General features: G+C 41.2%; 2 protein-coding genes across 2 annotated transcripts; one reads left to right on the forward strand and one right to left on the reverse strand.

The window, feature by feature from the left end:
• The first annotated feature begins 380 nt into the window (after nt 1–380).
• Nucleotides 381–10,468, forward strand: RPF1 (ribosome production factor 1 homolog). Its single transcript, XM_072419565.1, has 10 exons — nt 381–1,233; nt 1,896–2,225; nt 3,689–3,745; nt 4,099–4,179; nt 4,777–4,872; nt 5,473–5,626; nt 7,030–7,112; nt 7,655–7,836; nt 7,937–8,063; nt 8,497–10,468. The coding sequence occupies exons 2-10, from the start codon at nt 2,022–2,024 to the stop codon at nt 8,536–8,538; spliced, it is 1,026 nt and encodes a 341-aa protein (XP_072275666.1). The 5' UTR covers nt 381–1,233; nt 1,896–2,021; the 3' UTR covers nt 8,539–10,468.
• A 627-nt stretch (nt 10,469–11,095) lies between these two features.
• GNG5 (G protein subunit gamma 5) lies at nt 11,096–16,698 on the reverse strand. Its single transcript, XM_072419568.1, has 3 exons — nt 16,532–16,698; nt 12,469–12,609; nt 11,096–11,337 (listed from the first exon to the last, which is right to left on the reverse strand). Exons 1-2 carry the CDS (start codon nt 16,610–16,612, stop codon nt 12,484–12,486), a joined length of 207 nt encoding a protein of 68 aa, XP_072275669.1. The 5' UTR covers nt 16,613–16,698; the 3' UTR covers nt 11,096–11,337; nt 12,469–12,483.

Raw genomic sequence — 16,698 nt, forward strand, 5'->3', positions numbered from 1 at the left:
GATGGTCGCTCGCACATCGGTGGGTCGCTCGCGCATCGGTTTTCGCGATCTGAAATCGGAAGCCGTCGCGCAATTCAGCAACTGGATGAGCTCGAGGCCGAAGCCGCGCATCACCGGCAGCTTTACACTGGCAAGCTTGCATGAAAAGTCACTGTTCCCCTAAAAAATCATTCTTTTTAAATGGCACACATATTACCCTTAGCCCTAAAAAAAAATGTTTGCGCTGTTGAAATGTTTAAAACATTTATGTGCGCTAAGAAAAAAGCATATTTTTAAATCACTTATTTCTTTTCTTTTAGGCAAGAGTTAACCGAGTTCAACAGAGAGCAGGTGCGCGCTAATTAATTGCTACGATCTCACCATTGAGCTTAACAGATCCGCCTTAATCGCGCAGCTGAAATCTAATCGCCTTAATTGGCAGATTCGCGACCCCTATTGCTCATTATTATAAAGGCAGGAATCCGGCTGGCAGTGAGGGGCGAGTGTACGAGCGCACTCGACTCCGGACCGCGGGAAACCGGCTTGCTGGAAGCGCAAACGTACACGCATCCAGCGAGCGCGGATTTCATTGATGAATCAGGGACAAAACCTTTTCACACGGAAACAAAGAGGTCCCGCTCAACACTCAATCCGGAAAGAGGCCTAAATTTTTTTTTTTTTAATTTTAAACTCCAAATTTTTTTTAAATTTAAATGATCCAGTTACAATAAAAATGCTAAACATATATATATATCGAGTATGACACAGAAGTGACTGGAGCTAATGAGACATTGGTAGGTCTTCACTTCTCCAAGGACCTACTACTGACATCCTCACTCATAACCTCATCACACGCATGGCTCCAAGACTTTTCTAGAGCCCGACTCTCTGGAATGGTCTTCCTCGTCCCATTCAGCTTGCTCCTACTTTCTTTCATTTAAAAAAAACACTCAAAACCCAATTTTTCAAACTCATCTACTCATCTTCTTCACTACTTCCCACCACTACATATCTCCCCTCATATTGTGTGTTACTTCCCCCACCTCTTAGAGTGTAAGCTCTTCGGGGCAGGGTCTTCTCCTTCTGTGTCACTGTCTGCATCTGTCATTTGTAACCCCTATTTAATGTACAGCGCTGTGTAATATGTTAGCGCTATATAAATACTGTTTATTATTAATATTAATTTGCTGACCATTCCCGAGGATCTCTTTGGCAGGAGAGTGACCTCCCGAGCACCATGGACCTGGAGAACAGGTGAGTGTACTTTTACCTGCAGGGTTTTTCTTTTCAATTCATGCTTTTTATTTGTTTTATTTAATAGGCTTAAACTCAACCTTAAAATCTTTATTTTTTGTTATTTTCCACACCCCCTTTTAAAAAAAAATATATTCCTAAATTTAAAAAAAAACTTTTTCCTTTTTTATACTCCAGCACTGTTCCTGACCTCCTCCGCCATCCAGTTGTGGTTGTTTTGGCCTCTCTGTTATTGTGTTATTATTGTGCTAATGGTGATTTTCTGTCAGCCCAGCCAGTGGTTTCCAGGCCTTCCGCTGTGCTTACCAGACATGCTACACATGCGTTGCAGTGGGCATGCATTGCAGGTGCATTACTACTCATTGTGGGGATAAAATCCCAACAATATCTGTTTTCTCTTTTTTTTTTGCCTATTCTGATACATTTTAAGCTTTTATTTTTTTTTTGGTTGAGCTGCTTTTTTAATGTAATACAGATGAACATGCATGTGTTAATGCACCAGAACAGAGGGTGAATGAGCTCTAAGAGTAAATATGGGGCACAGGCAGATACTAGAGCGTTACATAATATAAAATGAGACTGATATATACAATGTTGTGTTTTATCCTGGCCACAAAACATTCCTCTCAACCACTTTAAAATCATCCTCACTGTCTCTATAGCGACAGCACAAGCCGGAAGCGGAAACTTGGTTGTTTCTCCCTGTTCACACGCGCTCTACTCCCGTACACTTCCGGCTCCTTTGCAACACTTCCGGGTCACGGTGCAGGAATCTGCTGCTTTAGCACATGGCTGGTGGGGAAGAGAAAAAGAAGAAGAGCAAGAAGAAGATGAAAGTACCGGAGCAGGATGAAGGAGGGGAGAGCAGCGCTCAGCCCACAGAACCGGAGGAGACCACGGCCGCCTTCCCGCCATCATTCAGCCTGTCTGAAATCAAAAACAAGCAGCGCCGACACTTCATGTTCCTGAAGCTGAAGCAGGAGAAGAGGAAGGTGAGGAACCAGCAGGGGGCAGCACTGCAGGGGGTTACTCTCTCTATTGGGTAAGGGGGTTAAAAGTGTGCCCAAGCTTTGCCCATGCAGAAATACCCAACAGCATGGCTGCTGTACAATATCTTATCTCTTTTTCATTTTAAAGCAACATAAACTCCCTTAAAGCAGGAGTAAACCCAAAACAATAAAATCCTACTTACCTTCTATCCGGCAAAGCAGTCGATCAGTCAGGAGGTTTCTTCCATCGGGTCCTGCGTATCCCCGTCTGGTATCCGTCTTCAGCCCAGCGCAGAGGGAGCACCAGGGGCCGGAATGAATGACCTCCTGTGCACATGTGCAGGACATCTGTTATCACAGCCCGGCCAATGAAATGGTCTGAAAATCAAATACCCATTAGGGGTAGGCTGTAGATGTCAGCGCTGCCAAGTAAGTCAAAGCGGAACTAAAGTAAAAAAAAAAATCACACTTACTTCAATCCTGCAGATCCCTCGATGGCGCTGGACCTTCCTTCAAAGCGTTCCTGCACTATTCTGGAAATCTTCGTCTTGGTGCAGAGGAAGCTTCAGGCCCCGTCATTTTCATTTTCCTCTTTCAGTCTTCTTGCCACGTCACCCAATCACTGAGCGTGCGTGAGATTGGCATCTCTTTCACCTTAGTTGAAAAATGTCCCTTCTGCGCATGCAAGAGATCAGGCATGCGCAGGAGCAACCAAGAGCCTCCGGGGATGCGTGACATGTATCCCGGCAGCTCTGCGCTCTTAGGCATTCTGTCTTGATAACAGCAGCGTTCCAGACACTTAAAAATTGATTACATTTTTAATTTAAATATATATAGGTTGTCTACCCTTTTATGTAAAGTGAAAAAAAGTTAAGTTTAGGTCCACTTTAAGGGGGGGGGGGGAGTTTACCTCTACTTTAATGCAATGGATGTAATAAAGCATTACTAAAGTGTGAAGGGGGCATTACATACTTTCCTGACTTTATTCCTGCTAGATCTTCCATTTACCCTGCAGAAAGACAAACAGCTGCTCATGCAAAGTCTTCTTGCCAGTAGCATTTTTGTTCATACATGTAGAAAAACCTTCATTTCACCATAAGGATAGATAATACATGGCTTTGCCATAGAAATCAATGTATGTGGCTGCTGCCTCATCTGTAGACTTAGCAGCTGTTTGGCTGCTCCTATGGTAAACACAGGTGCCAGAAACAAGGATAGGTGAGTACACGACTTCCATGAGGATTCTGTAAAGGATTTCCGAACTCATTTACAGTAATTAATATTATTAAACAGTATTTATATAGCGCCAACATATTACGCAGCACTGTACATTAAAAAGGGGTTGCAAATGACAGACAGATACAGACAGTGACACAGGAGGAGGAAAGGACTGTCCTGAAGAACTTACAATCTTAGGAGAAAAATAATAAAACATTCTAATTTTTTGCACTTTGTGAATTTTGCAGGAAAAGATTGCAATGAAGAAGAAACGAAAGAAAGAGAGAGATGCGCTAGGTGACAAGGTAAGTAAAAGTGATATGTAGAAAATCAAAAATGTACTAGCAAATCTATACAATGAGTCTATGTAGGGCTGTCAGTGCTATTCAGGGCCTTTAATCCCTATTACAAGGAACAATGAGGTACACATTGTCAAAATATTATTTTATTATTTATAATATTTGTTACTGTTGCAGGCAAAGTAATCACATACAGTATTTCAATGGTAAATGTAACCAGTGCTGTGCTAAATGCACGCTTGCTGTGTCCATGTATTTATTACTATATGGCAATTTGCTCCAACCGACCAGCATAGAAGTGATAAGAATGTACAGATATGTATATGTGTACAGTACTAAAATGTATCTTCTGTATCTAGGCACCACCGAAACCTGTCCCCAAAACAATTGAAAACCAGCGTGTTTATGACGAGACAACCGTGGACCCTGAAGATGAAGAGGTAAGTTAACATTATGACATTTTCTGTGCCTTCATGCGATGTAAATGCCATTGTAACACAGAAGCTGTATGCTAGTACTAGAGCTGTAAGGCTGCATCGGTTTAGGCTCACAGAAAGTCACATGACTTCCCAGGGACTGGCATGCAATCTATAGAGGAATATAACTTCAATTGTAGTCTTCTGATGCAGGTCTATTAATTAAATATTTCATTGTAAGTTGCCAAAAGGTTCAGTAAATCTTTCCATATTACCTGGGTATTTTAAGCATATTCTTTACCTGCAAAATTCCAAAAGGCATTCGACTTGTGCTGGATGTTGTCATCTTCGATGTGATATTAGCAGTCCCAGCAAATTCAAAGTGGTCACTCAAATGACACTATAACAGCCTTCTAGCTCCACTATCCCAACCTTTTGAACATGGAGGAAGTCTTGAAATAACTTTCAGGTCTTAGGAAACCCCTTTTATGATTATTATATCCACAGCTCACAGTATATTACCATGAGGGTCAATGAGGAAACGCCTCTTACATTGCTGACCAATACCAAATACCTAACTTGATTGCTTTTTTATTTTTTTTCCCCTATATTGTCCTCTAGGTTGCATTTGATGAAGCCACAGATGAATTTGCACCATATTTTAATCGCCAAACAACACCAAAGATACTGATCACCACATCCGATCGTCCTCGAGGGGTATGAGATGAAGCAAATTGATCAGTTAAATATACTTGTTCTTTCTTATCTAAATGTTTGCCAGGGAGAGTTTTTAATTGCTGCTTATAGAAGATTGAGTATTGGAGACTGAGAGCACTGTGTTCACTTTTCCATGCTGCAGTAAAGTAGTAGTAGTAATCATTTGTTTATCTGTGATGTCACTTTTCTGCTGTCATGTCTTGGCTCTGTAGCCTTAATATTATTATTAATATACCACATTTGAATGTAGAAAGTTGTTTATAGGAGGGGAGGGATGGCTCAGAGGTTAGCATCCAGGACACTATCTGCATGGTCCCTGTGTTTTGCATGTGTTTCCTCCTCGATTTTCTCTCACATCCCAAATACATGCAGTTAGGTTATTTTGGCTTCCCCCCCAAAAATGACCTTAGCCTGTATTATTGACATGACTATGGACTTTGTACAGCGCTGCGTATGTCAGCGCCATTTAATAAAGGCTTTTCAAGGATCACCCAAGGACCATCTACATTTACTTTTGGTGATCCCAAAGCACCCAAGTAAAGCAAATTGTTCTCAGCCTGCTAATGGCCTGTTATTTTTTTTTTTTCTCTTTTCATACAGCGAACGGTAAAGTTTACAGAACAACTGTCATCTGTCATCCCAAATTCACATGTTTATTACAGAAGAGGTCTTGCACTGAAGAAAATTATCCCACAGTGTATTGCCAGGGAATTTACTGACTTGATTGTCATCAATGAAGATCGGAAAATTGCAAGTATCCTTCAGCCTGGCCTCTCATTAGAAATGTACCAAAGTTTTGCATAGCAAAGACAAAGATAATGGTAGATTTACAGCAGAACTAAACTATTCTAAAGACTGAGCCACCTTAGGTTTTATGTAAAATGAGGGATTTGATGTAAAGAGAAGTATTTGATTTCCTGCTGATTTTGTATGTTTGCCCTCTGACAAAGAAATGACCAGTCTATAATTGTAATGGTAGGTTTATTGTAGGTGTGAGAGACAGAATAACAACAAAAGAACCCTCAAAAACCCAGTGCTCAAAAGTCAGAGCTTGATGTGCATTGTAATGAGTAAAATAAGTATTTGATCCCCTATCAACCAGTCTGGAGACTGGCTAGGCCACTCTAGGACCTTCATGTGCTTCTTCTTGAGCCACTCCTTTGTTGCCTTGGCCGTGTGTTTTGGGTCATTGTCATGCTGGAATACCCATCCACGACCCATTTTCAATGCCATGGCTGAGAAAATGAGAAGCTCATCCAAGATTAGACGGTACATGGCCCCGTTCATTGTCCCTTCGATGCGGTGAAGCTGTCCTGTCCCCTTAGCAGAAAATCACCCCTAAAGCATATTGTGTCCACCTCCATGTTTGATGGTAGGGATGATGTTCTTGGGGTCATAGGCAGCATTCCTCCTCCAAACACGGCAAGTTGAGTTGATGCCAAAGAGCTAAATTTTGGTCTCATCTGACCACAACACTTTCACCCAGTTTCACTCCTCTGGATCATTCAGATGTTCAATGGCAAACTGCAGACGGGCCTGTACATGTACTGTCTTGAGCAGGGGGACCTTGCGGGCTCTGCAAGATTTCGGGCCTTCGCAGCGCAGTGTGTTACCAATTGTTTTCTTGGTCACTGATCCCAGTTGCACTGAGATCATTGACAAGTTCCCCCCGTGTATTTCTGAGCTGCTTCGTCACCGTTCTCCTGATCATTGCAACTCCACGAGGGGAGATCTTGCACAGAGTCCCAGACCGAGGGAGATTGACAGTATTTTGTGTTTCTTTCATTTGCGAATTATTGCGCCAACTGTTGTCACCTTCTCACCAAGCTGCTTGGCGATAGTCTTGTAGCCCAATGCAGCCTTGTGTAGGTGGACAACAGCTGCCAGAAGTATTATCATCATCAAAGTGTACGTAACAATGATCTTAAATACTCCCTTTGGTCTGCTAAATTCAACCTTGAAATCTTTTTTTTTTTTTTCTTGGCATAACTTGCCTCAAATTTGGAAATCATTTAAAAATGTAACAAGAACTTTTCATGACTGATTCAGTGTAGTTTTCTGTCTACTGTATATTTCACTCTCCAGCCCTCTCCCACCATACCTGGATAAATGTCTGTGAAGATGTTCTGTTCTATTTCTTTAACTCACAACTTTTAGATGGTCTTGTCCTGAGTCATTTGCCTGATGGTCCAACAGCCCACTTCAAAATGTCAAACGTTCGCCTTCGGAAGGAGCTTAAGGTGGGTCCTAAATGACTTTTGTTTTTATGTATTGTGCAAGGGTCAGGAGTATATATACCCCAGGTAACGGCACTCCCTATGATTCGATGCACAAATGTTTTTTAAGAAAAGACATTTCTGCTGCACATAGGAAGTGTTTGGCTACTCACTCACTCTGCTTTAAATCATAGTATCTATCAAAGCCCAGCAGGAGAAGTGAGTAAGATTTCCTCTGTTAACATACAGCAGTGATTGGTGATGTATGAATCTGCCCCTGGAGAGCCCAGAGGCTAAAATGGCCTGGTAGGCTGGGTTTACTCCTGAAGTTTGTATTCAGAGAATATACCACAGTACAATAATAACTAAACTTTACTGTAAATAAAACAAATGTACAACAAATAAAAACAAATTTGGAACTGGATATGAGCCAGTAAAAATTTTGAGGCCCCTGTATATTCCTTAGAGTCTTTTGGCTCAGGTTTATAACCATGAAATTTATGCTGCATTATTCTTGAATGAAGTTTGTGGAATATCATCTGAATTCCATTTATTATTGCTTGCAGCGAAAAGGAAAAGATCCCACAGAACACAAACCAGAGGTCATCCTAAACAACTTCACTACACGTCTAGGACACTCCATTGGCCGAATGTTTGCCTCCCTCTACCCGCATGACCCCGCCTTTACTGGACGTCAGGTAGCGACTTTCCATAACCAACGAGACTACATCTTTTTCAGATACCACAGGTAATTCATTCCTCTACTCTATATACTATATACAGGTAATTATGTGTGATTTATGGTATTCTGGATAGATTTCCAATAAGATTCTGTTGTTTGTTATAAGGTACCTGTTCAAGAGTGAAAAGAAAGTCGGTATCCAAGAGCTCGGACCCAGATTTACATTAAAACTAAGATCTCTTCAGAAAGGAACCTTCGACTCCAAATATGGGGAGTACGAGTGGGTCCACAAGGTGCGTATTTTTTATGAACTTTTGATTATTTTTGTTGTAGCATTGCTGATATAATTTCAGTTTTAGGAACAGATCCAGACATCTCTTGCAATGTAAGGTGGTATTTGAATAAAACTTAGATCTTGCAACAAAAATTTACTATAATTTATAGCAGCCACTTTCAGTCTTCCTTTAAAGATGAATCCAGGTACAATCATTTTATTAGCTTCCAATGTGTTTTATCTGAGCCATTTAGTAATGTATTGTGTGCTTTTCATACAATAGAAATGACATGTACCAATGCTGTTGAACTCTTCTATGCTTTGCAATTTACAAAATACATCACAGGCTGCTGCTAGGGGACAATAACTCATTGTTCTGCTGCTTCCCCCTTTTACTGTTTTTAGTTTTCTGGTTAGTGCAAGAAAGTTAATTGTTTAAATTTTCTTTACAGCGACATGAAATGGATACAAGCCGAAGAAAGTTCCATCTATAGAGTGCCGATTGGAGCGAACACTTTCCTTGTGTTACCTTGTCCACTAGAAATGCTGCAACTACTCCCTCTAGTGGCTGTAAAAGAAATACCGTGCAGTTATGTAATGAATTTCAAACTGTCTATGAACTGGATTCACTTGGGTGGTATCTTGTATCTCTCCAGAACAAAGTATTCCCCCAGTACAGTGCCTTCTGCAAGATTCCACTTAACAAATGTTGCTGTACAGTACCAAGTCGGGTAATGTGCAAGCTGTCTGGGATTTTGGTGCTGTGGAAATTATGGTGTAGGACTTCTCATTTAAACCTCAGTGATGCATAAAAAATCTCCCACTTACAATAATATTATTCTGGATGTTATCCTGACTTATACCAGCCATACACCTAACAGTATAAATTTATATAAACATCTGTTCAACATCTTAAACATCAATTTGATCAAATGAATGGTTCAAACAATAGCCAGTCCTTTTCATTAGACAAAAAACAATAAGTCTGATTAGATTCTCCTGGCTTTTCTGAACTTTTTTTTTTAAACTTTAGGAACATTTCAAATTTTGATCATGTATAGCATTGGCTGTGGCCAATGTAAGAAAAACAAGCTGCCATTGTAAACTCTTGAAATACTTAGTTACTGTGCAACTTCTTTGGCTAGCCAATTACCTGGAACAATGAAGTCCTCATGGACATAATGTGCAAATTCTATTTGTTAAATGTCTTGGCAACAATGGAATCCAGACAAATTGAAAGATGGCCTCAGGCTGCATACCCATCAGAATATTTTTGCCTAAGACAAAGGGTTAAGATCTATGCACATCTTGGGCAAAAATTTGACGTGTACTGGCTGATAGATGAATGATCAAGCAGCTATGTCTGCTGTCCATTTTATTCTCCCTGGCAGTATTCCCGAGTGTGGCTCGGGGTAATTTTCAGTACCAAAAGCGGTAACCCTGAGCCACACTCGGGGTGGAATAGCAAGGGAGTTTAAAAAGCTTACATAGTAAGCGGTGCCCGGTGTCTGCATCCCCGGCGTGTCAGTGGGGTGGGCGCAGAATGCAAGCCTGCAGCTGGGAGGCGGGAAATTTAAATAAGTATTTTTAAATGTACCACTTTTACATATAAAAAAATACTTATTCATACCGCCAGGGAGGTTAATGGAGGAGAGCATAGAAGGCTACTATTTACTCTAGCTATTATCAAATGGTTTACTGGTATTCACTGTAATCGTAAAACAGTGGTAGTGTCAGTGCTTTGACTCCTGTTTTGTCCCTTCCCAAGGCTCATTTCAGAGTTGCTGTCAACTGCAACATTATACCACATTCTCAACCCTACTAACTATAACTACTACTACTACATGCAGTGTTCTCCAGATTTTTTTTTTTTTAATTTAATAATCTGTAGGTAGGTGTCAGCCTCTGTATTACATCTGTCATTTTCAGCAAAAACAGCCAAGTGGTGCACCCAGCTGAAAGGGGCTGGGAAAACACTGGTATGGTGACATTGCAGTTCTCGGGGACATCACGTCACTTCTGGTTGCTTTTCCTCTGCTAGAGTGTAAACAGCCTACAGTGTGGCTGGCAATTCTGCATGCATAAAAGTCTGGGATTGGCTTACCGTGGGAGTTGCAAGTGTGAAAGGGGGATAAGGAAATTTTGAAGGGGGAAGGTCTAGCACAGATTTCCCACACCATTCCCTGCTCTAACATCAATAATTATGTTTTTACTTATCTCTGTGAAATAAAGCATCAGAAAATATTGTTTGCAGGCACCAGTTACTTCACTGTACAGCATGTGGAGATCCAGTTTGCTTTATAAGCAATGAGTTCTTAAGGAACATTTCATACAAAGGACCACATGCCACGTTTACAAGAAAGCAGTCAGATCATGTGTACATCATTGATGAACTTGTGAAATAAATTCTATTTATATTAAAAACCTCATTATTGTTTATTCAATGAATGAATAGGAACAATGGATGTCTTTCTGATAAAAACTTAGATTAGAGCTCCAACAATGTTTGTGTGCCAAGACTGGTATATAACTAAATCAGAAATGTAAGTTTGCATTTGTAAATACAGTGTAAAGTCTAAAATGTAGTGTTTTGATACAGTAACAAAAATGGTAATTGTGCCTAAGCAGTACCATAAAAATCTGTATTTACAAAAACAGTCTACTTCCAGGTATTGTGTTGCTCACCATTATCCTTATTTGGGCTCTGGACATTAGAGTAAAGCTCCCTCCCTGCAGTACAAAGCATGGTCAGTCCATAACGTGGAAGAGATTATCCTCGGTAAAACAACGGGCAAAACTGGTTGTCATACTTGGCACAATATGGGCAGGGAAGATGCAAGGCCTTCTTCAAACACATACAGCAACATGCTTTTTTTTACATTATATTAGTTTGCAGTTTGTAAAGATTTCGTTTTATGCATCAAAAAAAAAAAAAAAAAATAATTGCTTCCAAACACAAAGTGCAGAATAACCATCATGAATAAACTATATAAGTAATAACATCCACACAAGCTGGCATAGATAAAAATGAATACACAAATACACATCAAACACTAATAAAATGAAATTTATTGGGGTTAGTTACCAGTGTATAAAAATTGATATTTTTTAAAGGACGAGAAAGAAATGCACATTACGGCAAATAGCACAAAGCGGAGAGGTAGATGTTAAAAGGTCTGACGACAGAATGTACATGGTGGGGGGAAAAACTTGGCACATCCCAGGGGTAAAGTCTTGTACAGGGTCAAACCAAGCCACTCCTTCTGACAAAATGCGATCCAGCTAAATTTAATCTGTAATAAGGAAAGTAAAAGAAAGTTCTATAGTTTATTTGCATATATACCATAGCATATATAAAAAAAATAAAATGTGAACATTAGAAGTCATCCTTTTGCCATGCAACGCACTGTGATTTTTCTCCATGGCTTAGAATGTAGGGTAACAAGAAAATGATTGTTAATAGAGAAACTGGTCACATTCTTTGCACCCACAAGCAGATACACACCAGGATTCATTGTTACATGGATACAGGAGCACAATGGTATAAACATGCCCAAGCCATGGTTAAACTCATTTATGCAGTAAGCAATAAATACAGTTACTCTTTAGCAAACCATTCCATACCTCCCATATGCATGGGACTCTGCAAAGCAAGTCTTAATTTGTTCACCTGTCCCCAGTCAATGAAACATAGACACATGTAGAATTTACAGGGTTTGGGCCTGAGCAGCGAATCACTACCCTATAACACATTAGTTGTCATTAACTTTGTATAAGAATTAAGCTTACACAGGGATTAAAGCCATGTCTTCACCAGTTGTATAAAGCAGAGATGAGATATCCTTGGGTGGGGTTTTAGGTATACCTATTAATGGGCAATAGGACAGAATCCCTTAACCTCCCTGCCAGTAATCCCAAGTGTGGCTCTTGGTTATTTTCAGTACAAGGAGTATTGCAGAAAGAAAGAAATCATTTAGAGCATTTAAACTGGGAGATGGGCACAGCCAATGGTCATAATTACCCCTATGTGTGCTGGTTGGGATTTTTTTCCTAGTGAGAAATGTCAATGCCAAATACTTGCAGACAGGAGGGCTCCCAAGGCACTAAACAAGATTTTCATAACTAAACAGGTTAATAGTTATCAACTGCTCTTATTATCGTAATTTTCCCTCACTTCCTGCTCAATAGAACAGCTTCAAAATAGACAGGAGTCTATGAAAAAACTTACACAAACAATAGTGGACAGCTAACTTTTCTACATGTTTTCCACTACTTCAAAAAATCTTTTCATGCCTTACTAAATAAACCTATTGATTTCTTTCAATAATTCTTTTAGAACCAAGCACGCCAAAAATATCACATGCTACTTCACAGCTCAGCCTATACATCACTGCTTGTATACATAATATAAACTGGGCACTCACCAGAGTGAATACAATTTACAGGAAAGAGCAAACTTTGGGGGGCCGGAACGGATTTGTGCTTGAGGAAATTCCAGTTAGTAAAGGATCGTGTTGTGCATTCTGCATACAGAACTGCTTCAGGTCAGCGGCTGCCTGAGAGACCTGCAAGAAAAAGGAAAGACTAGATGATTGTTCTGGTCTGCAAGTGCACACATTTATAGTTATCCCCCCTTACAGGCTTACAAAGTAATGTACCCTGTGCTGACACACACACACACACACCACGGGGATCGTTTTTAAAACACAATTTTAGATATCTTTACAGTGTTCAAATATAATCTCACTTTAATCCTTTGCAGCACTAGGTCCCAGGTTTGAATCTGGGCCAGGACACTATCTGCATGAAGTTTGCAGGCTCTCCCCGTGTTTGCGTGGGTTTCCTCTGGGCACTACGGTTTTCTCCCACATCCCCAAAACATGCAGTTAGGTTAATTGGCTTCACCCCAAAATGGACCTTAGATTATTAATGACATATGACTAAGGTAAGGACATTATATATTGTAAACTCCTTTCAGGGACAGCTAGTGACATGACTATGGACTTTGTACAGGGCTGCATAATATGTCGGCCCTTTATAAATCCTGTATAATAATAATAAAATTAATTTTAGCTCTAGCTTAAATTGCTGAATGAATAATTATTTCCTGAACTTATTTTACAAAGCTTTGTGTTCACAAGTTATTTGTACTGGGCTACTTTTTCATGTCCAATGGTTCTTGGCCGATATCGGATGAGAATCTGATGTGTGTACAGCTTCCTTCATTTTCCTAATGACCGTCCTGGCGGATCCACGGATGATGGACGACCCTAATGCAAGGGAAGGGGGAGAGTGTGCAGCAGGGTGCCGCTTCGTCGTTCCCCCCCTCGCCTCTCCATAGAGCAGAATGGCGCTGTATGTAAAGCACTCGTACATGCATTGCGCAGTGCTTAGTCGTTGGAAAAGATTGGTAAAGATCCTTTCCAACGACAATAACTGCAAGTGTGTATGCAGCTTTATTCTTCTCGAGGCCAGTTCACATGAGCATTGTAAAACTCCCCCACCTCCTATTATCAGCAATTCTCTACCTCTGTTGCAGCCGACAATGGAAAATATCAGAGGTGAGAGAGCAATGACCTCACTCCCTCAGTTAGGAGTTCTGGACCCATCACATGTTCTTCTGTTCCTGAAAGCAGCAGTTTATTTCTTTGGCTCTGGCAGAAGCTGCAAGGAAACCTTGGCCGTCATGTGTTTGTGGCTTCCTCAGGAGTTGCACCTGATAAACACCACAGGTCCCCCTGATTGGAGTGCATGTAAAATGTATATGAACACTGACCTGTGTGATTGAGTACTTAAAGAGACATCAGATAAAATTCTAATTGTAAACCCTTTAACCAATACTTTACAAATAACTTTATTTGTTATGTGTTTATTAGTTATGAACGCTGCAGGACCCCAATATCAACTCCAAGGCAGGGTACACACGTTCAATAATTGTTGTTGGAAAAGATCTTTCATAATCCTTTCCAACAGCAAAAGACTGAAGGAGTGCTGTACATACAGAACCATTGTGCTCTATGGAGAGGGGAGAACGACGGAGCAGAACCCCGCTGGGCTCTCTCCTCTTCACCTCCAGTACGAACGTTCGTCAGGCTGCCATCTGATGTGTGTACATAGCCAAAGACTTTCATTGTAAATTGACAATGGCAACCTCAGCCTTAGGCTACGTACACACGTGCAATAACTGTCGTTGGAAAGGAACGATTAATGACCGATCGGCCGATGATCTTTAACAAAAAAAAGTGCACAACATTGCCGGCAAATGAGGAAAGTCGCTGGAAACGAACGACCACCCCGGTGGATCCGATTGGGCGACGATCCTTCACAATCTATAGTGTGTACGGTCGTTCAGTGATTGTGGATGGTTCTGCAGTACACTTTCTCCTTTACATGTCACTTCCTGCATCGTTCAAACGATCGTATCTAGTGTGTGTACTTTATTGGTGATTATATTTGAACACAAAATTGTGCATAATCGTTGATCGGTTGTCAATCGTTCCGTTTTGCAAGGACAAGCATGTGTGTACGTAGCCTTACTCAGCACCAACAGCTCTAAGGGAAAAGGGAGGAAAAGGCAGCGAAAAAGAAATAACAGCCTTGACTGATGCCCCACCTCAGAATTTTAAGCCATCAGGAGCATCTCTTCACTTACACTTTTAAACTACGTACACATGTCCAATGGTTCTCATCTGATAATCGGCTCAGGGCTGATATCGGGCGAGAATCCTGCGTGTGTACAGTGCTTGCTGTCCATTGTCAGAACGCCCGTCCTGGCAGATCAACGGACAATAAACAACGAACAATCTTAATGGAAGTGAAGAGGGAGAGGGCGCAGCAAAGTACTGCTCCATTGTTCTCCCCTTTCCATAGAGCAGAATGGCGCTGTATGTACAGCGTTCCTTTGGACAACTTATATTTTCCAAAGTCAATGCTCAGTTGCTTGATAAGCCAGCAAGTGTTTGCTCCCATTTTCATTAAAGTTGCCCCCAGTGTACCCATCAAGACAAAAATAATTTTCTTTGCCATCTTTAACCTCCTGAGCGGTAACCCCGAGTGTGGCGCAGGTAAAAAAAACAAAAAAACAAACAGCCGATAGCGGTTACCCAGAGCCACACTCGGGGTAGCTAAAAAAATAATGAAGCCTTACCTGGTCCCACCGGTGTCCTCCAGTGTCCTGCCCATACGATCCTATCCTCTGGCTGCATCCTCTGACCGGTCCACTGGAAACTGCGCTGGGGTTCCCCCGCAGTTCCCAATGGCGTCGGTGCATGCGGCCATCGCCAGGGATCGTGGTGGGAATTTCAAATTATTTTTATTGGATACAATGCAGAAAACTATATTGAATCCACAATACAAATTAATAATTATATTTATAAATTTATTAAATTAATTGATTTATATATATTTAAAGTTTATTACTAAATTGAATTTATTATTTTGACATGATTTTGTGTTTCAAACTTATTACACTCAGGATGTATACTAGACCCTCGCTTGGACATATTTTGGTGAGTTATGCCTACAATGTAAAGTTAATTTTCATGAAAGACAATGTACTGTTTTTAGACATATAAATCTGGACAGAAATGAGAGGTTAATCTGCCCAGAAGTAAGATCGGCATCTCTTTCCCTTAGCAGTAAAAATGCCCCCAAGATCAGGGCATGCACAGAAGGAGCAGCCAGAGTCTCCCGGGATGTGTGACATCACTATCCTTGGAGGCTCTGCGCTCACATTAAGTCTCGATCGCCGCGGCACTGCGCTGACAACCATGGTGGGGTGAGTGAAGCCCCTGCAGGAGGTATAAGAAGTGCGCATAGGTGAGGTGCATTACCGGCATCCCTGCAATGCCTCAACAAGCGGGAACACATGACAGTGAAAGGAAACCTTCATTTTGGGTGCATTATTCAATGCATTTCAATAATGCAACACAATGACAACACATTAGCAGGATATACCCTTAAATTAGGAATATGCTGTAATATTCCATTTATATTTCCCCAAACCATGGGGTAGGTGGACACACCAAAACACACCATCACATTAGCAGGGATGTATTATATATATATATATATATATATATATATATATATATATATATATATATATACACACACACATATATACACATACATACAGGCATATTGTACAGCACAGGGTCATCCTAAGCCCCTCCCCCTTCTACACCCAAAACTTATTTGAGGTTTACTATCCCTTTAAGGACCCAGACTATCCCTTTAAGGACATAGTCCTCCCACAGGTGTCAGTTCACCCTGAAATTATGTATTAGTTACAATTCTAAAGGCCCCCAGGCCAATATTTTCTCATATTTCACACCCCTGAGGGCAATAACACTGCTTTCACCCAGTACACACCCCACCAATGTCCCCCACAGAGGGCAACACCGCCGCCCCTCCCCCATACAGCGGACAAGGAAGTTTGGGGTCCCGCCTGAACCCGGCTCTGGGCGCGCCCCTCGGCCTCCTCACCTTCACCCTATTGATGCTAGCCTCCAGCCGCAGCTGTTGTACCATCTTCCTCATAGCTGACGCGTTCGCTGTCCCCGACATGCTGCCGCCTCACAAACTTCTAGTAACTTTTCTCGTCGTGCCCTGGACTCTCCTTATGCGCAAGCGCAGTTGAGGGGAGCGCGCGG

The sequence above is a fragment of the Pyxicephalus adspersus genome, chromosome 8 (assembly GCF_032062135.1).
Source record: "Pyxicephalus adspersus chromosome 8, UCB_Pads_2.0, whole genome shotgun sequence".
NCBI lineage: Eukaryota > Metazoa > Chordata > Amphibia > Anura > Pyxicephalidae > Pyxicephalus > Pyxicephalus adspersus.